Genomic DNA, 25,534 nt, shown 5'->3' with positions numbered 1-25,534 from the left:
ATAATAGGAATCCAATCTGTCATCCTCTAAGTGGGCCTATTAGTACAAAATATCAGGAAATGCGTTTGATCTGTTGACTGTTTGTGCGTTGGCTTGGTGTGTGTCTGCTCTTAGGCAGTTGGGTGCCCTGGGGTGCCAGGATCCTCTTTAGAACCGCATCTGGAAGCATCCCAGCATCTCCCAGTCCCCAAGCATCTCCCCAGCTCTGGAGGAGCTGATGAGCCCAGTGACCTGGAGGAGCTGGAGAAGTTTGCCAAGACCTTCAAACAGAGGCGCATTAAGCTGGGCTTCACACAGGTTCGGTTTGGGGCAGGGAGGTGGAAGAACTTGGGTTGAGTGAGTAGAGACTGGGGTTCCCGAGTGGAGGTTTGAAGAGCTCATTGTGTCTGGGGCAAACCCACCGTGTTCCTGCATCCCCTGAGAATGGGGCACAGTTGCCGTTGGCAGGGAAAATGGGAACACCGCTGGTGGAGGGGAGAGGAATGAGAGCCAGGCAAGGAGCTAGGCACGAGGGCACAGCGCACTCAGAGTCTAGGGAGAGAAATAACCAAGTCTCCATCTTAGAGGGAAGAAACTGGAAGGGAACCAGGGTGAGCAAAGGTTCGCTGGGTGTGGATAGGTGCTAGGATGGTGAGGGATGTGCACAAAGGAGAGAAGGGACCTACCTCTCAAAGTCCTTCCCTCTCCATCCCCGCGTGCAGGGAGACGTGGGTCTGGCGATGGGAAAGCTGTATGGCAACGACTTCAGCCAGACTACCATCTCCAGATTTGAGGCTCTAAATCTGAGCTTCAAGAACATGTGCAAGCTCAAGCCGCTGCTGGAGAAGTGGCTGAATGATGCAGGTAAGCCTCGGGGACACAAGGATGGATGGAGCCTTAGAAGGTCTGCAGGGAAGGGGATGGTGACTGGTCTGTGTTGGGGCTTTCTTTCTTTCTTTTTTTTTTAAACAACATTTTAAAATTATTATTTATTTATGTATTTTGGCTGCACCGAGTCTTAGTTGCAGCGTGCAGGATATATTTTTTTAGTTGCAATGTGGACTCTTAGTTGCGGCATGCGAGTTTCTTACTTGCAGCACGCGGACTATTAGTCACGGCATGCATGTGGGATCTAGTTCCCCGACCAGGGATGGAACCCGGGCCCCGTGCACTGGGAGCATGGAGTCTTACCCACTGGACCATCGGGGAAGTCCTCTGTGTTGGGGCTTTTGGCAGTCAATACATAGCACCCTTTCCTCTCTTCCTGAGTCTGGAACCAATTGAGAAATAAGACACAGGAGACAGCCAAGTAGAGATGAAAATGTCAGCTTCACTACCGATAAAGCACATGGAAGACGTAGCTTTAGGTCTGTGGCCAAGAAGACTTGCCCCATTTTATTCCCTACCCCAGACACACCCAGCCTAGACCGTAGGACAGCTCGCCAGAGACAAAGGTCAGGTCTGCAGAGCAAACACACTTACCCAGACTGCTGTCTGGACTAGGTCTAGGTCAGGGGAATAGGGAAGTAGGTTTCTAGGGTTTCATGGCTGGGAAGAGGAGGCAGTAGGCACAATGCAAGATCTTCATCTGGCTAATTCTTGAGTAGGTTTTCAGAGGGCAGGGAGTTACTCCAAGCTGGACTGGTTGGGAAAGCCTTACAGCAAGAGTGGGGCTTGCAGGAGGATTCAGTCAGGCGTGGGGGGCCAGGAGGTCCGGGATGTAAGCCAAGGGCAAAAAGTTTGCAATAATGAATGGAAGAGTTTGGTGTCACGGTATAACATGGGACAGGGTTTCTCAACCAAGGCATTAGCAACAGCTTGGGCCAGATATTGCTCTGTGGCGGAGGCGGTCCTATGAAATGTAGGCTATTTAGCAGCATCCCTGGTCTCTGCCCACTAGATGCCAGGAGCACCCGCCCCCTGTTGAGAGGTGTAAAAATGTCTCCAGATACTGCTGAATGGCCCCTGGGGGAGTGAGGGTGGTACAGAATCTTGCCCCAGGTTGAGAACCACTGGTCTAGGAGCAGAGCCAGTGTCACGGCTGGGCTCTCGTCTGTAGATAGTGTGGGTCAGTGGTTACTATGGAGAGAGAGGAAGGCGGGGGATGGGCAGCCAAGGGTGTGACCCTCTCGGAAGTTGCTCCACGTGGAAACAAGGGAGGAGGTGAGGAAGCTCCCCAGCCCACCCCGCCCCACCCCCGCCCGTGGAAGGCTGATCCTTCTGCGGTTTTACTGGAGCGTCAAAGTGAAAGAGGTGATCAGAAGGTCTTAGAATCTTCGGGAAGGGATCTTGTGGATCATTTCTTGTGCGATTCCCTGGCTGCGCCTGAATCCTTCCTAAGGGACACCCCCGCCAACCCCTCATACAGCCTCAGCCCCAACACTCACACTGAAAAGGAAGTGGCTTCCACACCAACATTCCGCCACCAAGTGCCACCGCCTTTAGCTCAAAACACCAGTCCTCATTTTCCTCGGGATTCACATCTAGGCCTACTTATAAAAGACAGGCTCATGGGCATCACTCATAGGAGCTCTGCCTGCCCCCGCTCACACCCACACGCACCGCTGATGTCTGGGTGTCCCCGAACCATGACCGCAAACGCTGGAGGCACGGCAGTGAGAGGCATGGAGGACCTTTGCCCAGAGCAATGAGGGGAAGCAGGATTCTTGGTCTGTCTGGTTCCCCTGTGTCGGGAAGGGGGCTGCAGAACCTGCCGGGAAGGGTCATTGGACCCCAAGTCCATCGAGCCGGAGCCTGAACCAGCTGCCTTCCCTTCCCTGAGCCTCCTCTGCTCTCCCCTCCCCACAGAATCCTCTCCATCAGACCCCTCCGTGAGCACCCCCAGCTCTTATCCCACCCTCAGTGAAGTGTTCGGGAGGAAGAGGAAGAAGCGGACCAGCATCGAGACCAGCGTCCGCCTGACTCTGGAGAAGAGATTTCAAGATGTGAGCAGGCCCTTTGGGTGGCAACGGGTGGGCCGACTTGCACAGGGGTTGAGCAGACGCACACAAGCCCCTCAGCACCACCCCTGAGCCCCCATACGCCTGCCTTGGGAAAGGGTCAGGACACAGAGACACGCTCCCTCTCCAGGTGCCCCGGTGTTTGAATGAGAGGCTGGGTTCCAGAAACTTCCTCCCCCACTGACCCTTCTCGCCCTGACCTCTGTTTGGTGCCCATTGTCCCTCGAGCCGGGAGATTTAAAGACTGGGGTATAGAATCCCAGAGAAGAGTGTATCTCTGTATCCAGCTGAGATCAAGGGAGCAAAGCCAGGGCATTGTATATAAATTCTTTATTTTCTTTGCATTGTTTTGTATTTTTCAAATTATATATATAATAAATGCTCATTGTAAACAATTTGGAAAATGCAGGGAGGCAGGAAAAAAATCCACCACCAAATGCCATCTAAATGCACGTCCTTCTATTTCTTTCTTCTACATACATTTAAATATTTGTAGTCATATTACATACAGACACCTTTTTGAACTTGCAGCAAAAGTACGTTCTTGAGCCAATATGTGGACACTAATAATACCAGTTATGTGCCCCGGGGGAGCTGGGGAAGAGAAGAGGGATAAACAGGTGTGGTCTAAACAGCCTCTAATCAGGATCCCTTAGGTACCAGGCCCCAGAGCTTCCATCCACACCACATGGTCCCTAAAGGGCTCGCCTGTGGCCTAGTTCCACCTTGCAGGCCTCAGGCCTCCAGGACTCCTGTCTCTCCAGCAGACTCTCCAGCACATATGACTCAGGACTTGATGGCTGCATCCTGCTGGCAGGATGACAAGACCTGGCTTTTCCTTCTGATTAACTTTCTCAGAGCAGCAAGAGTAAGGGAGGGTGCAGAAGGGAGAGAAGGGAGCTAAGGTCAAAGATTGGGTGGGGGTGGGAGGGGTCAGAACAAAGGAGTGATGGATACGTATTGGAATGTGTGTGTGTGTGTGTGTGTGTGTATACACACATGTCTCCTTTATAGTCTTGATGGGTCCACATGTTTTAACTTTATCATTTCCTATTTTAAGGTAGGCAGCAAGAAATGATGCAAGAGAAGGGTATCAGATTCTGAGGAAAGAACAGAAGGGAGCGTGTGTCCTGGGGATTCTGCCTGCCCTACCTAACTCACCAGTGGGCTCCTCTTTTCAGAACTTCTGAAGAAGGAGCGAGAGAAGAGCCTCCACCCTGTGTCAGGCCCTGTGCTTGGCAGTTTATGCACATTTTCTCATTTAATCTTCCTAATCATCCTATACGGTAGGCATTATTTCTCTCATTTCATAGATGATAAGACTGAGGCTCAGAGAGGTTCAGAAAGTTTCCTAAGGCCACAGAGTAAGTGCTCAAGCCACTGTTCCCTCGTAGGTCCGATTCTAATGCTTTTGCTCCATCTATTGTTCTATCCTGCTTCTTTGGAACATCTGTTCCCCATGCACAATCCTTGATCCTATTCCCTTCTCCTCCTGACTACTCTATCCCTTTGGTTTCTGTAGAACCCCAAGCCCAGCTCAGAGGAGATCTCCATGATTGCAGAGCAGTTGTCCATGGAGAAGGAGGTGGTGAGGGTCTGGTTCTGCAACCGCCGCCAAAAGGAGAAGCGAATCAACTGTCCTGTGGCCACACCCAACAAATCACCCATGTACAGTTCCCAGCTGGTGAGTGGCCAGGAGCCAAGCTGCCTGCCAAGCACTGGGGGAGATGAAGCCTGGAGGGCAAAGAGTCCTCCCCGTCCTAAAGAAGATGGGGGTTGGGGAGCAAGGAATAAATATATAAACAAAGAGATGCTGTATACAAAATATATATAATATAAAGAAGCATAAAGAAGGATAAGGAGATAGAAAGTGATTACGGGGAGATGCTTTTATAGTAGAGGGGTAAGAAAAGACCTCTCTGATAGGGTGACGTTTGAGCAGGGATCTAAGTATTGAAAGGGAATGAAATATCTGAGGGATAGAGTGTTCCAGGTAGAGAAACCAGAAAATGAGAAGACCTGACATGTTTGAGGAAGAGCAAGGAAGCCAGTGTCGCCAGGGCAGGGTGAGGAAGGAGGTGAGAAGTGGGAGATGAAGTCAGAGAAGTAACGGGGAAGTAACAGGAAGCCATTCACCACGGTCTCGGAGGCCATTGAAAGGACCTTAGCTTTTAGTTTGAGTGAAATAAGAAGCCACTGGAGAACTGACATGGGCTGCTACGTGGAGATTAATTTGTGTAGAGGCAGGATACCAGCCTGAGAATTACAACAATCAGGCTGAGAGTGGTGGAGGCTTGGGCTAGGGTGGAGATCATGGTGGTGAGGAGACGTGGCTGGATTCTGAATGTATTTCAACCATGAGCCAACAAGATGTGCTGTTAGCTCAGATATGGAGTGTGAGAAGTAAGGCCAAGATGAGCAGCTGGTTGGAAGGTGCTGCCATTTTTGGAGATGATGAAGACTGCAGGAGGAACAGGTTTGAGGGGAAAAAAGACTAAGTATTCAGAGCTGGTCGTATTAAGTTAGACTTACCTCCTAGGCATCCAAGAGGAAGGGTCATGCAGACAGTTATATCTGTGATTCTGGAGTTCAAGGGGAGAAGTCAGGGCTGGCAATAATTTGAAGTACAGGCAGAATGGGAAGTTTGGAGGATACGGAATGTCTTCTCCATCTGGGAGAGAGATGGTGCCTGGTGGGTCGGGGGGAGGGAGAAGGTTCTTCTTCAACCCTAGGGATGGTGATGGTTGAAGGTTAAGGGAATTGGGGATAATGGTGTTGTCCTCTGTCTTTTAGTACTCAAGGATGGGTGAAATTCAGCCTCGTTCTGGGTGGGACATAGCTACTTCATAAAACTCTACTATTGTTTATTCTTTCACCAAACATTTATCGACCATCTACTATGTTTTGGTCCTTGTGCTGAGTGCTGGGGATGCACAAATAAGTAATATTTGTTCCCTGTCCCAGAGGACCTCACTGCCTAGCAGAGGAGACAGACAAATAAACAAATGATAAACAACACGATGATTTCTCTTGGAGAACTTAGGAGTAGCAGCTAACAAAGCCTTGAGAGGTGGTGGTTAGGGAAGGCTTCCCCAAGGAGATAATTAATACCTGAGCTGAGTCTAAAAAGACAAGAAGGAATGAAGAGGCAAATAAGTGAGGGGTGGAATTCCCCCAGGGGGATAGTATGAGAACAGTGGTATGGAGGAGGGAGAAGAGGGCACATGCACGGAATCGCAGGTGGTTCCACGTGGAGGAATGTTGAAAGATGAGGATGGATAGATCAGCAAGGGCCAGACGGAGGGACTATGAGCCAGGCTAAGGAACTTGAAGCCCTGGGGAGTTGCTGAAGGATTTGAAGTAGGGCATTAGTGTGATCTGATTGCTTTTTAGAATGATCACTTTGACTGTAGTTATAAAGGGTGGTTTGAGAGGCATCACATTTGGTTTCAGAGAGACCAGTTAGATGTGACTGCAGTTATCCAGCAGAGACATTATAAGGGCTGAAGCAAACCCATTTGGTAAGAATGAAGGGGATGGGTGAGATTCAGGAGATAATTAGAAGGTAGAATTATTAGGTCTTGGTTAATAAATTGAAAACTGGGTGGGGCAGGGAGAGTGATAAAGGAAAGAGAATACTCTGGGATGACTCTCAGCATTCAGGCTGGGCTGATTGGGTAGAAGCTGGTGCTGCAGATGGAACAATTAAACACAGGGGGAGGAGCTGGCTTAGGAGCAGGAGAAAATGATGATTTCAATTCTTCACATCATTATGATATACAGAGAGGCCTGTGGGACACCCAAGTGGGAATGCCCCTGGGCACTTGGAATAATGGGTCTGGGGGTCAGGAGGAAAGGCTAAGTTAGAGAAATGGGCTGGGAGTCATAAGCACACAGGTGGTAGGTGGAATCCTGGGTAAGGAGGAGCTCACCTGTGGAGCTTGTACAGAGGAAGCAAAGAGGAAAGTTGAGGTCTCAACCCTGGGGAACACGAGCTTTTGAGGGATGGGCAAAGGGAGAGCACCAAGGAAAGAAACTGAGAAGGAGGAACCAGAAAATGCAAAAAATTGCAATGAAGTAGATGGAGGGGTGAAGCAGATGTGAAGAGCCCTGCAAGAGTGCTTTGGGAACACAGATAAAAGGCCGCCAAATCAGAATGGGGTGTGGGAGGGCTAACCCCCTGATTTGTTTGGAGAACAGATTAGGAGTTAGCAAAAAGAACAGCATAGCTGGCAGAAGGAACAGTGTGTGAGAGGCATGGAATTATAAAACAACATGATGCATTTGGGGAATCACAAGCCTTTTGGTCTGGCTGGAGCTAAGGGTTTAGGACTAAGACAGAGAGGTTGATGAAAGCTAGATCATGGTGGGTCGTGGATGCTAAATTACTCTCAAAGATATGAAGAACTGTTGACAGTTTTAGGTTGGGGACAATGCGATATTCATTCACCATTCCTGTCTTAAATACTTACTGAGCACCCACCATCTGTTTGGCACTGGGATATGGTGGTGCACAGGATACTTACTGGTGATCTCTGCTTAGAGTCTAGCAAGGAAAACAGACATTAAACAAATGCGATTTGTGATGAAGCCTCCAGAGAAGATGTGCGGGTATCTGAGGGACCTAACCTAGTCCAGATGTCAGGGGTTTCTCGAGGAATGATGCTCCAATTGACAGCAGAAGAAAGAGTAGACTTGAATGGGGAAAAGGTCTGAGCTGCGGTGGGAGACAGGACGGAAGGGTGGAGATAGTGTTGGGGAAGAACATTCTATGCAGAGGAAACAGTGTGTACAAAGGTTCTGAGGCTGGGGTGGGTGGGGAGAGGAAGCAAAGAAGGTTGGAATGGAACCCGAGGAGTGAGAGAGAGTGTGTGAAAGAGGAAGCTGGAGTGGTAGGTGGGGGCTAAATCTTGTAGGGCGTTGTAGACCATGTTAAGGAACCTGAACCATGTCATAAGAGAGTCAGAATCTTTAAAGATGGGGCTTTGTTTAGAATAGATGGGAGGCAGTTATCACTTTGGTTCAATCCCAGCCCGGGACACCAATGTGGAGGAAAGTGGTGGGAGGCATGGAGGAGCCATAAAGGAGTGTCATGGGTTCTCACCGTGCATTCAACACATATTTACTTAACACTCGCAAAGTTCCAGGCACTGCAGTAGACACTGAGAACACAGCAGGGGACCACACAGGCATCATCCTGCCCTCATGAATTCCCCAGCCTAGTGGGGGAGAAAGATGTTAAATAAATAATCACATTAATCCTTGTGGCATCCTGAAGGAAGAGACTAGAGAAAATGTTCTAATCCTGTTTTCTCCTCAGGTCTCACTGGGACACTCTCCGTGGGACTAGGACATAGTTTCTTCTGCTTCTGATGTGAAATGATCTCTAAGATACACAGTTAAGGGGAAAAAAAACAATGAGACAGAGAGAGAAGGAAGGAAAAAAATAAGGCAAAATTATTCAGACCAGTGTGCACAGAATGCTTCCATTTATATACAAAATGTTAAAGGAACCATATCTATGTCTGCTTGCATATGTATAGTCTGTCTCCAGAAGGAAGCAGAAGAAGCTGGTCGCAGTGACTAAATAATTATTTATTTAACAACAGCAACAAATTTCTGGGGGTGTGGCAGCAGGGAGGGGCGGAGGAGAAGAGAGATTATCGATAACATCTCTTACTTCTTACCACGCTGCTCCACACTTGTCACCACCCTTGGTGGGCCCCAGCCGACCGAGGACGCTCCTTGTACAAGGGCAGGTAAATGAAAGCAGCAGAACCATTGCTGATTAATTAGGAAATGAGTACATGCTGCATCCTGTCGGGATGGGATGTTCCAAACTGGGGAGGGGAGGATCGCCAGTCACAGCTCCCTGAGCAGAACTGCCTTGCAAGGTCCTTTTTAAAGGTTGATCTGAGCGTCCCAGGTCAGCATGAGAAGAATAAGGGGGAGGAAAAGTATGCAGGGTTCAGCTCAAATGAAGAAATAAACAGTTTCTAGCTAGAAACACACAACAGTTGACAGCTTCCTGCTGGAAGGAAGGGAACCAACAGCCTTGCGCTGTTTGCCAGGCATTGAGTTGGAAGCTTTACGGACATTATCTCATTAAATCTTAATTAAAAGAAAATATGAGGGAGGTATTACTGCTATTTTACGGATGAGAAAACCAAATCTCAGTGGGGTTAAGTAACTTGCCCAAATCACACAGACAGTGGTGGAGCCAAGGCTCACCCCCAGATCTGTTGGGCCACAATGTCTATTCTTTTTATTATGTCTTGTTCCAGGTTGTGCTAGGATAGTAATACTGAGGGGGGGATTCCTGAACTGCGTGGGAGGTTAAGCTAAATCATCTTAGGTCCCTTCCAAACTCAGAGTTGATGATGCTGTGAAGTATCCAGGGCAAGATGAAAGGCTTCACAGACTGCAGTTCATCTCCTCCAGTTACCTCGGGAGAGTGGATGGTCCACTCATGTATCAAGATGGGAAGCCTGAAACAGGGTGGTTAGGGCTGGGTCCTCTGCTGCCCTGAGCAAGTGCAGAGGTCTTTTAAGAAAGAAGAAGAGGGACTTCCCTGGTCGTCCAGTGGGTAAGACTCCACACTCCCGATGCAGAGGGCCAGGGTTCGATCCCTGGTCGGGGAAGTAGATCCCACACGCATGCCGCAACTAAGAAGTCCGCATGCCGCAACTAAGAAGTCCGCATGCCGCAACTAAGAAATCCGCGGGCCGCAACTAATACCCGGTGCAGCCAAAATAGATAAATAATAAATAAAATAAATAAATATTTTTTTAAAAAGGAAGAAGAAGGGACTGGAAAATAGGCAGCCATCCAGGAGTGTCAGCCACAGCAGGGTCCAGGAGGCATGTTCCTCTCATCACCGGAGCACTTGAGCAGGGCAGCTTCAGTCTGGCAGTGCCCAAGAGACCTTGCCAGGGGACACGCAGCAGGGAGGGCAGGACCTGGTGTCAGCAGCAGGGAGACGCGGGAGCAGGGCAGAGCCAGAGCTGGGTGCTGTACGTGGTCCAGAGACCTTCCTATGAAACAAGGCACAGAGTGCAGGTTTGGGATTAGGAAATCATCCGGGAAGCTGAGCCCTGTCTCTGCAGAGTCTGGGGCCCAGCATCCTGGGAGAAGTGCCAGAGGTGGGAGAAGGAAGCAGAAGTGGACATTTATAAGCTTCTGTTGCCTTTCAGGTGTCTCCCTCTGGGTCTCTGGGGCCCCTCTCTCTCCCTCCTGTCCACAGCACCATGCCTGGAACAGGTGAGCTCTAAAAATGAGGTTTCTGAATAGTATCAGAATTCTTTTAAATAATGGGATACTAGAACTGAGAGGTACCTACCTAAGTCAGCATTCCCAAAACGTATTTCAAAAGATGTTAAAATCTGTGCTAGGAAGAAAAAGCTTCTGTGATCAAGTAAGCTTGGGAAATGCTGGGAGGGCAACGTTTGAACAAGTTTTTGTTTTTGTTTTAATTGCCACAGTTTCTCCATACAAATGAGCTGTATGGAAGGCAGGGTTTTCCAAACCAATTTTCTAGAGAACTCTATTTTTCAAAGAGTATTCCAAAGCATTTCAAAGAACTAGAGAGGACGACCATATGACAGTCCCAGTGTCTGACAGTCCCTTGTCCTGACATAATTATCAATACCAGTGCCTTCGACCCTTCAAAGCATCTTAGCTTGGAGGCTGAAACATATGTCACCTTCTCCACGGAATGCTGTTTGGGAAACTCAAATACAGTTTAATCCAAATCTGCCATATGACAGAGGTCGAAAAGGGGATGCAGGGAAGTGAAACAAGTTGCCACAGGCCACAGAGCTGCTTAGTGAATGGCCCAGGACTCCTCACTCCTGGTTGTGTTCTTTCTGGAAGACCACGAACCATCTGGAGACGGCAACATCAGAGAGGCTGGCCGTCTTTACCTGTGCTCTCAGCTTCTCTTTTCCTCCCCGAGTGCTTTGCTTTCTTTCCTCCTCTCTTCCTTTCTAAGGCTTCTGGTTCTTTTGCTCATCCTGCCCCGTGGTCCGGGGCTGCGTATGCCCAGCCCAGGGCGTGTCCTGGAGTAGGATGATTTTGGCATCTGTATCTCCTGCATTCGGCTCGTCTGGGACTCGCAGAACCAGCCATGCCACTCTCCAGGGCCTGGGCCGAGGAGAGCGTGTATGAGGAGGGCCCCTTTGGGGCCGGGTGTCGGTGCTAACATGGTAGGAGTTGGGCAGATGGGTGGCAGGTAGGGACAGGGTGAGCCCCCTTGGAGGACATGTGTCTGAATGTCACGAGGTCCCCAGACCCAGCCTCATTGTTTCCCCCTTGTTTTTGCCTCTCCTCATTCTCAGTAACGTCATCCTGCTCCTCTGGGAACAGCAGCAGGCCTTCGTCTCCTGGCCCAGGACTCCACGCCAGCAGCCCTACTGCATCTCAAAATAACTCCAAAGCGGCTGTGAACTCCTCCACCAGTTTTAACTCTTCAGGGTGAGGCAGAGGGGCGAGCCCAGAGATTCCTCAGCGGGGCCAAGGGACATGTGAGAAGCTGCGTCTGGGTCATCACCTTGGGAAGGAAAGCTTGTCACGGGGCTGGACAAAGGGAATGGGGGGGTCAGGGAGGGGGCGGGGTGGAGTGCCAGACTGGACTCTCTCCCTAGGGAGTGGGATTTAAAAGAGAAGCCTCAGCCAGTGAGCAGTCCTGGCAAGGAGCTGATGTCAACAAAGCCAACATTTCCCTCCTCACTGGGAGGGTGGAAATTTCCAAACCCTCCTGTCAGAAAGGGCCAGGTCCTCCACTGGGCTGAGGAGAGTTACCCTCCAGGCCAGCCCCTCTGCTCTGGGGTGTTCTGCCCCAAGCCTGAGCTTCCAGTGTGGCTGACACCGTGAGAGCGGGAGGGTGCTACCCCCTAACCTCGTGCTCCCACCCGGGATGCAGCGGGAAAAGCAGCCTCTCAAGCTTTGATTAATGAAGCAAAGAATCTACTCTAAGAAGTGTTCTCAGCGGATGCCTCAAGAGATCCTTCCCCGATTCAGAACAAAACAGAGATTTGCAGGTTAGGCGATTGGTTGAAGACCTGAGCTTGTCGGAAGAAGTGAACCCGCTTGTCCACACCCAGACTGTTCAGCAAGGCAGCCACCTCTTATGGGCCAATTGTTGCACAGCCCCAAAGGTTGGAGCTCCTCAGCCACCTCCACCAAAAAAAAAAAAAAAAAAAAAAAAAAAAAAAGAGAGAAAAACATATAATGTACATTTTAAAGAATTGTCTTGAGATATAATTCACTTTCCATAAAATTTACCATTTTAAAGTGTACAAGCCAGTGCTTTTTAGTTTATTCACAAGGTTGTGCAATTGTCACCATGATCTGATTCCAGAACATTTTCATCACCCCCCACCCCATACCTACCTGCTAACACTCACTGCTCATTCCCATCTTCCTTCCTCATTAGAAGCTGTCCGATTGACTTGTTTCTTCCTTCCTTCTAGATCTTGGTACCGATGGAATCATCCCACCTACCTCCACTGAGACCAAAAAAGTTTCTCCTATGCCGCCTGGCCCCGTATTCCCCACTGGAAGGATGGGAGTCACGCCTTCTCTGCATGGACAGATCACTTTCAGGAGAGCAGAAGAGGATCTCCACTGTCAGTGAGCCCAAGCTCTTGCCTTCTTCAGGAGCAAGGGCCTCTGGAGATCCAAACTGTGACCGAGCCATGTGCCGGCTCCGAGTGCTCTTGAAACGCACAGCCCGCCTAGGAGTTGACCATTTTTACCTTCCTTGCCTGTGCCCTTCTCCTCTCGTTCCACATATGTCAGATAGCTTCACTGTGACAGTGGTCTTTCAGAAAGGACCTCTTGGGCTTGCCTGGTGGCGCAGTGGTTGAGAGTCCGCCTGCCGATGCAGGGGACACGGGTTCGTGCCCCGGTCCGGGAAGATCCCACATGCCGCGGAGCGGCTGGGCCCGTGAGCCATGGCTGCTGAGCCTGCGCGTCCGGAGCCTGTGCTCCACAACGGGAGAGGCCACAACAGTGAGAGGCCCGTGTACTGCAAAAAAAAAAAGGACCTCTTGCCGTTATTCTCCAGCTCATCTCCAGCTCATTCTGGGCACAGCCATTTGCCTGGTGCCAAACCACCAGAGGGGAGAGAAGGTTTTGACTCTGAACTCAGCCACAATCTCCGAACTGATTCTAGAATCTATGAAAAGATTTGAATCTGATGTCTCCACCAAAGCTCTGATGTCTTCTCTGTTCAGCAAAGCTTTCTGACTGAGTCTTCATGTCACCCTATTTTCTCTTTAGCCCCGCCCCATTTCCAGAACCACATCCATTCATGATTGTGTTCTCCGAATTCCCTCCTCTTTACAGAACGCTGAGCCATGCTCAGCCCCCTGGGCACATTGCTCTGCCCACGTGTGTTCTTCTGTCTGCTCCGTCTGCCCCAGAGTTCAGGAACGCTTGTTCTTTCTCTCCTTTCCTGTATTTCTCCTTATCTCGTCCTCTCTCCCTTCTCCTGGTGCAGAAGGAAGAATGCACACACGCAACAATTATGCTGGCACAATACCTGTATATAGCCCTTTCCTTTTTTTGCATTATGTTCTTCTCTCCTTAATGTGGAATTTTCCAGCAAAGTGTTTAACTCAGGTGTGAATTTTGAAGATCTCTGTAATATTTTATCTTCTTTAACAGAAAAGAAAGGAAAAATAATACCAAAGTGTGAAACACCGTGCTAGCTTCCACAAGAGTTCCCACGTGGGCTGGGAATCCTTGTTGATTTCTGCGGGAACATTCTTTGTCGAGTCTCCTTCTTTTGGGGCCAGTGTGTAAACATGTAACATGAAGCCATTCCAGAAATGGTAACTTTTTTTTTTAGAGATGGCATATCCAAGAAAATGATGAGATTCAAAGGAATCTCTCTGTTCCTAAATAAATTTGTATAGTGATGATATACAGTATTCCACTATTGGCAAGAAGAGGTTTAGATTATTCTGGGTCTTTTGTTGTGCAGGACATGTGAGTGCATGTAATGAAACGGGATGGAGAAAGGGTTCAAATTGGTGGATTAAGTCTTTGACTCCCCGAACTGATGCTAAAGATGATATACATTAATACATGACTCCAAAGAGTTCAGAGTTTCTACTCTTTTTGACAGAACAGCTTTGAGGACAGAATAGGTAAGAGATTGGCTTCCTCATTTTGTAAGTGGGAGAATGGAAAATGTTTAAGGTCAAGTCATTTGTAGACTTTAATAGGTGAAGGCTGAGGCTAATAGTTCATATCTCAGGATGTCCTGAGGTCAATTATTCATTATTCGCAATGGAAAGTGATAGATATTTGAGACAGGGGATAATTCAAAAGTCAAATCTATTTGGCTTTGGAATGCACTGTGACTTTTGATGAGAGGGCTGAGGGGCAAGGAAGCTATCCCTATGGTTTTTCTTGGGTTAATAAAAATTTAAAGAGTTACCATTTTTGAGGCAAACATTGACCTCTGGTGGGAAAGGGAGGCCCTTCAAAAATGTAATGACTGAAGGGAAGAAACTAAAATTGGCATTAAACATTTGTTGCAAATACTAATATCCAAGGGAGAAATCCATACCTAAATAACCATAAGTTAAGTGTTTTTCATGTTTGGATGGGGCTTATACTAAGACTCATATTTCATGTCATGAAGTGGAAGAAAGCCTATTGGTAGTGGTTACTTTGTCAAGAAAAAATCCAGTTGAAAGGGGCTCGGTATGTGTCAAAGAGACAAGAGGAACCTGCAGCAATAATTTAAGTATGTAAAGAAATTACTCTGCCACCCATGAGCCCATCTGTGCATATCTGTGCATACACACACACACGTATGTATGCACTGTTCCTTGCATACTCAATGGGTGCCAGAGCTGATGCTTTCCTGCAGCAGTCTTGGCCACCTTGACATCTTGCTCAGGTGGGTGCTGAAAGCTGATGTCCTGAACTGTCCATGATGCTGGTTTTCACTCATTTGACCCTTTAAAAATACTTTATTTTTTAAGAGCAGTTTTTGGTTTACAATAAAATTAAGAGGAAACTATGGAGATTTCCCATAGACCTCCTGCCCAAACACGTTTGTAGCCTTCCCCATCATCAACATCACTCACGAGAAAGTAAAATTTTTTTTACCAAGAATGAACCTACACTGACACATCACAATCACCCAAAGTCCATAGTTTACCTTAGAGTTCACCCTTGGTGTTGTACATTCTACAGCTTTGGACAATAGTATAATGATGTATATCTCTCATTATAATATCATACAGAGTATTTTCACTGCCCTAACAGTCCTCTGTGCTCCACCTATTCATTTCTCTCCCTGCTACGCCCTTACAACCACTGATCATTTTTTACTGTCTCCATAGTTGTGCCTTTTCCAGAATGTCACATGGTTGGAATCATAGTATATAGGCTTTCCAGGTTGGCTTATTTAGTCATATGCCTTCAAGTTTCTTTCATGTCTTTTCATGAGCTTGATAGCTCATTTCTTGTTAATGCTGAATAGTATTCTCTTGTCTGGATGTACCACAGTTTATTTATTCATTTACCTACTGAAGGACGTCTGGGTTGCTTCCAAATTTTGGCAATTATGAATAAAGCTGCTATAAATATCTGCATGCAGGTTTTTGTGTGGACATAAATTTTCAGTTCCTTTGGGTAAATACCAAGGAGCGTGATTGTCGGATCGTGCGGTAAGAGTATATTTAGTTTTGTAAGAAACCACCAAACTGTCTTCCAAAGTGGCTGGACCACTTTGCATTCCCACCAGTAACATTACCAGAGTTCCTGTTGCTCCACATCCTCACCAGCCTTTGTTGTCAGTGTTCAGGATTTGGTCATTCTAATAGGTGTATAATGGTATCTCATTGTTGTTTTAATTTGCATTTCCCTGATGACACATGATGTGGAGCAACTTTTCACATGCTTATTTACCATCTGTGTATCGTCTTTGGTGAGATGTCTATTAAGATTTTCGGCCCATTTTTTAATCAAGTTGTTTGTTTTTTTACTGTTGAGTTTTAACAGTTCTTTGTATATTTTGGGTAACAGTCCGTTATCAGATGTGTCTTTTGCAAATATTTTCTCCCAGTCTGTGACTTCTCATTCTCTTGATATTGTCTTTCACAGAAGTCTTTAATTTTAGTGAAGTCCAGCTTGCTAATTATTTCTTTCATGGGTTGTCTTTGGTGTTGTATCTAAAAAGGCATCACCACACCCAGCACCATGTAGGTTTCCTCCTTTTTTATCTTTAGGAGTTTTATAGTTTTGTGTTTTACATTTAGGTCTGTGATCCTTTTTGAGTTAACTTTTGTGATGGTGTGAGGTCTGAGTCTGGGTTCATTTTTTCACGTGTGGATGTCCAGTTGTTCCAGCTCCATCTGTTGAAGACACTATCTTTGTCCCATTGTGTTGCCTTTGCTCCTTTGTCAAAGATCAGTTGACTGTATTTATGGGGGTCTATTTCTGGGCTATTTGACCATGGTTTTCATGAAAGAAATAAACAGAATTATAGTCTAACTGCTCAGCCTCCCGTATCTTCCATTGTCCATTGCCTTGGACAGTTGCTGAACAGAGTCAAACCTGAAAGTGGGTAACAATTCACATTTCATGTCTGCAAGATCCTGTAAAACTCATCATTCCAGTCAAGTTTAACGGAAGCCTGGTTAGCTTCTTCAGCGTCTAATTAGGCACAAGAGAATCAAAGGGCAACAACCAGTCATTGTTTAGGAGGAAGGAAAGGGAAAAAGAATTGTTGCCACTGCTTTTTGAACTTGTAAAACTTCGATCTTTAGTTGACTCAAGACTGGTGGGCCCAGCTGTGGGCGCCCAATACTAAGGGCTTTTGGTCCAACTCAGAGAATGAGTTTAGTCACAGTCTCAAATCAGGAATCCTGTCCTGAGGCCCCGGGTTGCCGGTTCAGTGCCTCTTCTCCCTGTGCACTCTGCATCCCCCTGCTTCATTCATGGACTGCTTTTGCTGACTCGCCTGCTTCTCGTGCTAGACTGTGGGGAGCTCCTGGTAGCTGAGTCTGTCTTTTTCTCTGTATCCCCATGACTAGCATTGCGACTAATACATAATACGCAATTCAGGTTTTTAAAAGTTGAATACTTTCTTTTAACCTCTAAACAACTTCTAGTGCCGTTCACTGACGTTAGGAGCTGTGAATATAGAAAAATATAGTACCATCTGTAGTGGAGGCAGACTATCTTGGTGGTTAAGAGCATGACCTCCAGTGCCATATTGCCTGGGTTCATACCCAAATCTGCCTCCTATTAATCATGTCACCTTGAGCAAGTTCCTCAAGTGCTCTGTGCCTCAGTTTCTCACCTGTAAAATGGGGATAACAACAGTATCCATCTCATAGAGTTGTTATGAGAATTAAATAAATGACTATATATATATATATATATATATATATATATATATATATGTAAAGTGCTTGGAACAATGCCTGATACATTAATAAATGTTATCTGTTGTTATCATGACTATTATGATATTATTGTTTTTCAAATAAATTGGTGGAGAGTTTCCTGTCCTCTGCTCTCTCTAACAGTCCAGAACTTTCCTGGGGGACACCACAGTTGACAAGCATATGATTTGGTGGAACAAGGGTTGTGGCCAAAAATATGTGCATTAATAAAATTTAATTCCAAGTAATGGAGCTTGAACCTGGAATCCCAGTCACCCCAGGATAAAGGCCCAATAAAGGCTCCACTGGAAGAACTAGCACCTTCCCTTATCCCCTCAGTCTTTTGACTCCTGAAGCCTTTAATATGTACTCTGTTCTTTCCTGGGAAATGGTGGCAGCAAGAAGATAATTCCAGATTCAGATACTAGAAGAAAAAAACGATACTGCAACAAAAACAAATGGGGAAAAAGTTGAGATGTGCATACTATATGTTCATTTAGTGAAATGGATCTTTCCTTGTTTTCTTCCTGCAGGCTATTACTACCTCTTATCTGGTCTTTTCCAACCCACTTGTGACAGGCTGTCTTCTCCAATTAGTCTTATACTGATTTTCATTGAGTCTCTATTATAGCAGTGATTCTCAACTTTGGTTGCACAATGGAATTACCTGGGAAACTTGAAAAAAAAATTTGACACTCACACAGATTCTGATTTACTTTGTCTGGGATGTGGCCCAGGGAATTGGGATTTTAAACAGCTCCTCAAGTGATTCTATTGTTCTGTCAAGGTTGAGAACCACTGCCTGAATGTGCATACAGACCACTGGGGACTTTGTTAAAATGCAGATTCTGATTCAGTAGATCCGGGATTAGGGTCTGAGATTTTGTGTTTTTAACAAATTCTCAGGTGATGTAGAGTTTGCTGGTCCCTGGACCAGACTTTGAGTAGCAAGGACTTGGAGAGCATGGTAAAATTAATCCCTTTGCCCAATATCACCATAGGTTTCCTATTATCCACATAATAAGATGGCATCTTAGGCTGGCATCAGTCATTTAAGGTCCTCTAACATCAGTGGTCCCCAAATGTGACTAATCATCTGAAGATCTATGGGCAGATTTTAAAAGATACAGGTTCCTGGGCATCACACCAAGCCTACTAAAGCACAACCTTCAAGGTGCGGCCTGAACAAAGGGTATTTTGAAAACACTTCCCAAGTGGTCTAGATGGTCATTAAGGTTTAGAAGCTTCAATATGCTTCCAGTATACATTTCCAGGCTCATTGCCCATTCATTCAACCAGCAAACATTTATTGCACCTGCCTCTGTACCAGGTACTAGGGAAACAAAAATGAAAAGAGTGTGATCCTTACTCTTAAAGGGCTGGCAAGACAAATGACCCCAACAAGACTATTTATTATTTCCCAGACATGGTCTAAATGCTCACAATTCTGCTCAAGGTCTTCTCTTCTTAAGAATGTCTGGGCCCCTCAGCATCCTACCTTTGCCTGTCCTGATCAACCAACTCAGATGCTCTCTTTACCCCATTTGCATCTCCACACATATGTTTGGTTATCTCTTCAAACTTACTTTCCCTGATATTAAAACAGATCCAGAGAGGAGAGAGGATTAACCCAAAGTGAGGTAACAACAACAATAATTAACATTCATATGACGACTTCCATGCACCAGCCATTGCTGTAAGCAGTTTCCACATGTAAAGTGTGTAGAATTCTTGCAATAACTTTATGAGACAGCTATTATTATTATCCCCATTCTATGAATGAGAAAACGGAGGCACAGAAAAGTAACTTGTCCAAAGATACACAGTCAGTAACGGCGCCAGGTTTACCCTTGAGCCTTATACTCTACTGCCAAGTTGGTGACAGAGTTGACATGAGAAGGAATATGTAACTCTAATTTTCAGGCCTGAGCGCTTCCCTGGAAATTAGTTATTTGTGTGCTTGTTTCACAACTTAGACTCAAGCGTGAGAGCAGGGACTATGTCTTTCATCTCACACAGTGCCTAGCAGGGGTGCAAGCACTTAGCAGGTGCTCTGCAACTGGTTATGGGATGGGCTGTCCCATCGTGGGGGGAGAGGATGGATATTTATTCTAACAAACAGACAACAAACAAACACATAAGCAAGGGCAACAGCCTGCAGGTCTCACGTCACCACTAGGTCATCATCACCCCTCACCACCACCGCCCCGCCCCCTCAGGCCTGCGCGAAGAAGGAGGACCCTCCCGCCCGCTTTCCGAACAGTCTCTGGTCCAGCTCTGGCTGTGCGCTCCGTCCTCCCAGCCAGCAGGTGCCCCCAGACCACCGGCTCCTCCTCTGCAGCCGTCAGAGCCTCGTCCTCTCTCCCTCTTTCCGCTGCTTCCTGCTACCGGGATCCGGGCCCTGAGCCCCGGGGCCGAGGTTCCCGAGGCTTCCCGGGGCGCTCGGCCAGGTAACTGCGCGGCGCGGACCGTCCGGCTCCCGCGGCCGGGCTGGGCTCCGGACGTGGATGACCCGGCCTGCGCGGTCCGCTGCGGGGCAAGGAAGCGGGCAGATGGCCTGGCCTGGCCTCTAACGGGAGGGGGGTTCCTTCTGTCTTTGGGCGCCGGCGCGGGCGCCGGGTGGGATGCTGGCATAGCGGTCTGGCCGGGTGGGATGCTGGCATAGCGGTCCGGCTCAGGTGTGCCCAAGCCGGGCGTGACCACAGTGTAGGTAGGCGCGGCCGGGGGAGATGCGCTCGCGGTGCCTGCCAGGCACCGAGGTTGCTGCTCGCTCCAGCCACGCCTGCTCCGAGGCCCAGAGCCAGGTAGGCCCGCCCAGCGCTCCTCCTCCCGAATCTGGCCCTGGACCGGGAGGAGCAAGGACAGGAGCCTTGGAATTCTGAGCTGGAACGGCCATCGGCCATCTAAATACCCTGTCATTCTTTCACCCAAGAGTGAAAAGCCGAAACGCGGAGATGGAGTGACTTTCCCAAGGTCACAGAGTTGTATCTGCCATTTATAAATGTCTATTCTTTTATTTGTTTGTAAATGGGCTACCGTGTCCTCTGTTCTGCCAGGGAATTAGGATTTAGGGAAGAGGACTCTAAAAATACTAATCGGCATATCCAAATGAGCTGATCCGCATTACTGGCCGGTGACCCTGGCCTTTAAAAGGAAGTGAGAGAGGACAGTTCTTTTCACTCTGGGTCCTTTGTACTTCTGGCCCTTGCTCTGAAGATTGGCCTGGATGTTTTACGAAATTATCTCAGAACTCCTTGTCAGAACTGGGCCGGATCGTAGAGTTATTTTCAATCCTTTTTTCGTTCCTTTCTTCTCTCTCTCTCTCTCTTTTTTTTTTTTTTTTTTTTAAACTGAGGCTCAAGAGGTGAAAGTGATTGCTCACACTCTTATGGCTATTTAGGCGCAGAGACAGAACTGGAACTCAGGTCAATGACTGACAACTGCTGTTTTCTAATCTGATTTCAGATGAAAGCTGTACAGCACTTGACCTTCGTAAAGCCCTCTCTGGATAGCATTCTTGGGAGTGGCTTGTGTATTGAAGTGTGTTGGTCCACAGATACTATTTCACTTGTCAGAATAGGGTTAAGCAATAAGTGTAGCCATGCAGAAAATTCCTGCTGAGATGAGACAGATATCTGAAATGTTTTTTACTTTTTTATTTGTACTTTCAATAGAGGAGCTAATGAATATTAATAAGGACATCTTGGTTATTTTCAGATTTTAGTCCTGTCTGACTATATTGACTCCATTACACTCATTCTTGTCCTGAAACATTTATCACCAGTAAAAATTTCAGTCAGTGGCATTCTGACTTTGTTTCATTTTTAACTAAATAATTGTCTTAAAGATATTTTTATATCTTAACAAAAACTCTCCACTTGTACCTCAAAATCCTGCTTCCCCCTTGGTCAATCTTTGAGTTGGATTTCAGAACTGAATAGAACTAGGAGTTTGTTTTTTTTCCCTTCCAAACTATTTAGGTCTTTGTTTAGTTCTGTCTTTAGGTTTACCTCAAGTTTTGATTTTGACTGATAAACCCATGATCCAAACCCAGACTTCAGTTGAGTTTAGTATCAGCTTAAAACCACATTAAACTGCCATGTGTCATATGACTTCTAGCAGAGACCACAAGTGGTGGAGGTTTTTTTTCCGTGAGGGCTTCTTATTGAGATTTTTGAAATATGAACACATTATCTAATACACATATTAAATTACTTGTGTATTGTAGTCCAAGGTCAGTCATCACTGGGAGTTTATTGACATTTACTCATCATAACAACATATACCATATTAGACCATCTGCTAATTCAGAATGCAGTTCCTGCTTTTCGGTTTACAGTTTTGACCAGTTATCTCTAAGGAACATGCAATCAGAAATACAGCCACGCTTCAGTAGAAGATTCTTGGCTCTGTAGATAAGGAAAAAGTGTTTCCGGGAAGGCAATATTTTTGTACTGTCTTAGAGTAGAAATGAAGACGTATACACAAAATGACCCAATGCTGTTTTCTTAGGGTGCATCCTTTGTTTTTCTGGTTTTGGTCTTTTCATCGTAGGATGGCCTTAGCTCTGTGTCTGCAGGCACTGTGCAGCCTGGGGGGCTGGCTCTCGCTCTACATTTCTTTCTGTCGCCTGAATAATCACCGAAGCTATGAGTGGAGCTGCCGGCTGGTTACGTTCACCCACGGAGTCCTCTCGATAGGTCTCTCAGCTTATATTGGCTTCATTGATGGCCCTTGGCCTTTTACCCACCCAGGTAGGTGGGAGACATTAGAGACATTTCCCTTAGGAATTTATGATTTGGGGGTAGTCTTAGAAGGATGGGACTCTTCCACAGAATTTGTATAATGCTGAAGAATATTGAAGAATAATTACTATTATAATGTGCTTTGGGAGTCTCCATTCATCTTCATTGTTAATGCTGATATTGTATGTGTCACCTATTGTTTCTGCTTTTCATAACTCTATTTTTAAAACAAATCTTAATTGCTTTTTATAATTTAATCGATCAAAATGTATAAATCATAAAGCTAATATCAACATCTACCACCAGCCCCAAACAGACACTAATGGACTGTATTATACATACTTTTTGGTAACCTGCAATTTTTACTTGATTGTATATTCAAAGGACATCATCTTTCCATGTCTATGTATATAGATCTTCCTTATCCTTTTCAGTTGTTATATAATATTGTGTTGTATGCATTTACTGTCTTTTATTTAACCAATGCCTCATTATTTGGGGGCAGCTATATTAATTTTTAAGCTGCTAGATGTACTGATACAAGTGTTACTTCCTTAGAATACAAAACCTATATCCCCTTGAATTAGTTTGCTGGGGCTGTTATAACAAAATACTACAGTCTGGGTAGCTTAAACAACAGAGATTGATTTTCTCACAACTCTGGAGGCTAGAAGTCCAAGATCAAGGTGTTGGCGGGTTTGATTTCTTCTGAGGCTTTGCTCCTTTGCGTGCAGAGCTGCCTTCTTGCTGTGTCTTCACGTGGTCTTTCCTTTGTGCCTGTCTATGTCCTAGTCCTAATGTCCTTGTTTTATAAGAACACTACCCTAACATCCCTATTTTAACTTAATTACCTCTTCAAAGGCCCTATTTCCAAATATAGTCACATTTTGAGGTACTGGAGTTTAGGGCTTCAACATAGGAATTTTGGAGGGACATGATTCAGTCCATAAGTCCCCTAGAATATGATTTTTTAAAAATTCCTTAGATTCTTTCTTTTTGTAATTTCTTTAGATTCCCATATTGAGCTTCTGAATTTTCCCCCAAACTGTCAAACTGATAGGAAGCAACTCTTAAGCTTTATATTTTATATGAAGGCTCTTAATGGATTCAAACTTGTCAGGTCCTTGCACCCTATGTTCTTGGACATGGGAACATACTAAGTTTTGGGGTTCTCTCCAGAGTCCACTTTCAAGACGAGTTAAGGCCACCAATGTCCAATAATCTAACCCATTAAGCTAAGAAGTTAATCTGACATTTGGGACAATAACTTTTCCATTATGGTTTATTACAGGATATTGAATATAGTTCCCTGTGCCATACAGTAGGACCTTGTTGTTTGTCCATTCTATATATAATAGTTAGCATCTGCTGCTAGTGGGAGAGAATAACTAAAAGAGTCTAGAAAGAGAGCTTTCGCTGGTTAAAAAAAAGAAGACAAGAAAGAGACTGTGTAGGATTTTAATTGAAAGAACAAAATAACTGGATTTTATGCTGCTACACAGAGAGGACGCTGAGATAATTGCTGGTGCTTAAATCACTCATTGAGATCTGGTGCATTAGAACAGCATTTCCTGGGCCCTGTAACATTGGTTTGATAAAGACCAAAGTTTTAGATTTTAGTGTTTTGGTTTTTTTTCTTTTTTTTGGTTGCCTTTAAAAAGCATGTGCCTGCAATTGTTTTCAGTGATTCAGAAAAGTTTGAGAAAGAGCAACACAGGATCTCTGTGTAAGGTAGCACAATTCCCAGCCACTCAATTTGCTTCTGTCTTGGTTTATTTCAGGCTCACCCAATACACCTCTCCAAGTGCACGTTCTGTGTCTCACCTTGGGCTACTTCATCTTCGACTTGGGCTGGTGCATCTACTTCCAGTCTGAGGGCGCCCTGATGCTGGCTCACCACACACTGAGTATCTTGGGCATCATCATGGCCCTGGTGCTTGGAGAGTCAGGCACAGAGGTCAATGCAGTCCTCTTTGGAAGCGAGATTACCAATCCCTTGCTCCAGATGCGCTGGTTTCTTCGTGAAACAGGCCATTACCATAGTTTCACTGGAGATGTGGTGGATTTCCTCTTTGCAGCTCTGTTCACTGGAGTGAGGATTGGCGTAGGAGCTCACCTCCTCTTCTGTGAAATGGTCTCACCCAAGCCCAGGTGGTTTGTGAAGGTTGGGGGAGTTGCGATGTATGCTGTGTCTTGGTGTTTCATGTTTAGCATCTGGCGCTTTGCATGGAGGAAGAGCAGCAAGAAGTACCACACCTGGAGAAGCAGGCGGAGTGAGGAGCGGCAGCTAAAACACAATGGACATCTCAAGACGCACTAGCCAAGGCTTGCTCCAGACAATGGATTGGGTTAAGTCAGCCACGGGAACCAGCTTGGAGATGTGGCTGTTACAGAATCCCGCTTATGACAAGCTTAGGTTTCTAAAAAGGGCTAAATTTATCCATCCGTTTGCTCAGTCTTGGAGCGGAACACATCCCAGTATTAAAACACTAACTTCTGCAGCTGTGCAGTTGTAGAAAGTGAGACTACCAGCAGTAGTTGTAAGTCAGAACTGTGAGGTGAGCATGCTGCATTCCTTTTAAGTGTGGTGACCCTGGCTCCTTTGTCCCTGGGAGGCTTGATGATCAGACAGCCTAGAAAGGAACTCAGAAAGCATTAGTGCTGTTTCTTCCTTATTCCTTTGAGAAGTGACTCCTTCAACAAATATTTCTTCCTACTTTCTGGGTAGCAGCTTAAAGAAGTGCACCTCATTTACTATAAAGTGAGGAACTTTCAGGAAGATACATGCCTTTGGCATTCTGAGCATTGGATCAGGAAATTGAATGGGGGGACAGAAGGGTGAGAGAAGGATGTGGGTGAAACCGTGACGGTGCGGGGGGGGGCTACTTACTGAGCCTCCCTATACCATATACTTGGTATATACCATAAAGGACTCCCTGTACTTGGGGGTCCCAAGATCACCCTCAGGCTTGGTGCTTCGCTAAGAGGACTCACAGGACTCAGCACGTAGTTGTACTTAGAGCTTTGGTTTATTACAGCAACAGGATACAACAAAAGATCAGCCAAGGGAAAAGGCACTTGGAGCAGAGGACAGGGGAAACCAGGCCCAAGCTTCCAGAGCCCTCTCCCAGTGGGATCATGCAGGATGTGCTTAATTCCCCTAGCAACGATTTATTCACAATATGTGTGAAATGTCTAGAAGGAAGCTTGTTAGAGACTAAGTACCCAAGGTTTTAATGGGGGGGGCTGGTCATGTAGGCAGCCTTTTCCTGACTCCCAGAAGGAAAGGAGGTTTTCACCATGAACCACATTGTTTGTAGAAACAGTTTAGAGCCAGTGAGCCAGTCTCATCGGTTCATGTGGGAACCTTCCCAATGAAATCTAAGTCTTCAGATGTCAGCCAAGGGCCAACCTTGCAAACGGCCCTTTCCAGGCCTAC

General features: G+C 46.3%; 2 protein-coding genes across 4 annotated transcripts in view; both read left to right on the top strand.

Annotated features, from left to right (window-relative positions):
• POU2F3 (POU class 2 homeobox 3) overlaps positions 1 to 12,976 on the top strand; it is a 76,947-nt gene extending 63,971 nt beyond the window's left edge. The window contains exons 7-13 of the mRNA XM_079709574.1: positions 115 to 297; positions 702 to 843; positions 2,788 to 2,924; positions 4,462 to 4,623; positions 10,133 to 10,199; positions 11,276 to 11,411; positions 12,410 to 12,976. Of these exons, the coding sequence (XP_079565700.1) occupies positions 115 to 297; positions 702 to 843; positions 2,788 to 2,924; positions 4,462 to 4,623; positions 10,133 to 10,199; positions 11,276 to 11,411; positions 12,410 to 12,449 (867 nt within the window). The 3' untranslated portion in view covers positions 12,450 to 12,976. The remainder of the gene's footprint in view (positions 1 to 114; positions 298 to 701; positions 844 to 2,787; positions 2,925 to 4,461; positions 4,624 to 10,132; positions 10,200 to 11,275; positions 11,412 to 12,409) is intronic.
• Positions 12,977 to 20,128: 7,152 nt separating this feature from the next.
• Positions 20,129 to 24,415, top strand: TLCD5 (TLC domain containing 5; the record flags this gene model as incomplete). 3 transcript variants are annotated; one of them, XM_079707536.1, is made up of 3 exons in its annotated part: positions 20,129 to 20,154; positions 21,905 to 22,104; positions 23,877 to 24,415. In XM_079707536.1, the coding sequence occupies 2 exons, from the start codon at positions 21,906 to 21,908 to the stop codon at positions 24,413 to 24,415; spliced, it is 738 nt and encodes a 245-aa protein (XP_079563662.1). The 3 variants fall into 3 exon arrangements, with proteins under 3 accessions (XP_079563662.1, XP_079563661.1, XP_079563660.1); XM_079707535.1 differs by lacking the exon at positions 20,129 to 20,154 and having other exon boundaries at positions 21,840 to 22,104; positions 23,877 to 23,949; positions 24,307 to 24,415; XM_079707534.1 differs by lacking the exon at positions 20,129 to 20,154 and having other exon boundaries at positions 21,840 to 22,104.
• Between the last annotated feature and the right edge of the window lie 1,119 nt (positions 24,416 to 25,534).

This window comes from Hyperoodon ampullatus (assembly GCF_949752795.1).
Source record: "Hyperoodon ampullatus genome assembly, chromosome: 7".
NCBI lineage: Eukaryota > Metazoa > Chordata > Mammalia > Artiodactyla > Ziphiidae > Hyperoodon > Hyperoodon ampullatus.
The sequence above is the reverse complement of the archived record's forward strand: the minus strand, read 5'-3'. Positions and strand labels throughout refer to the sequence as shown.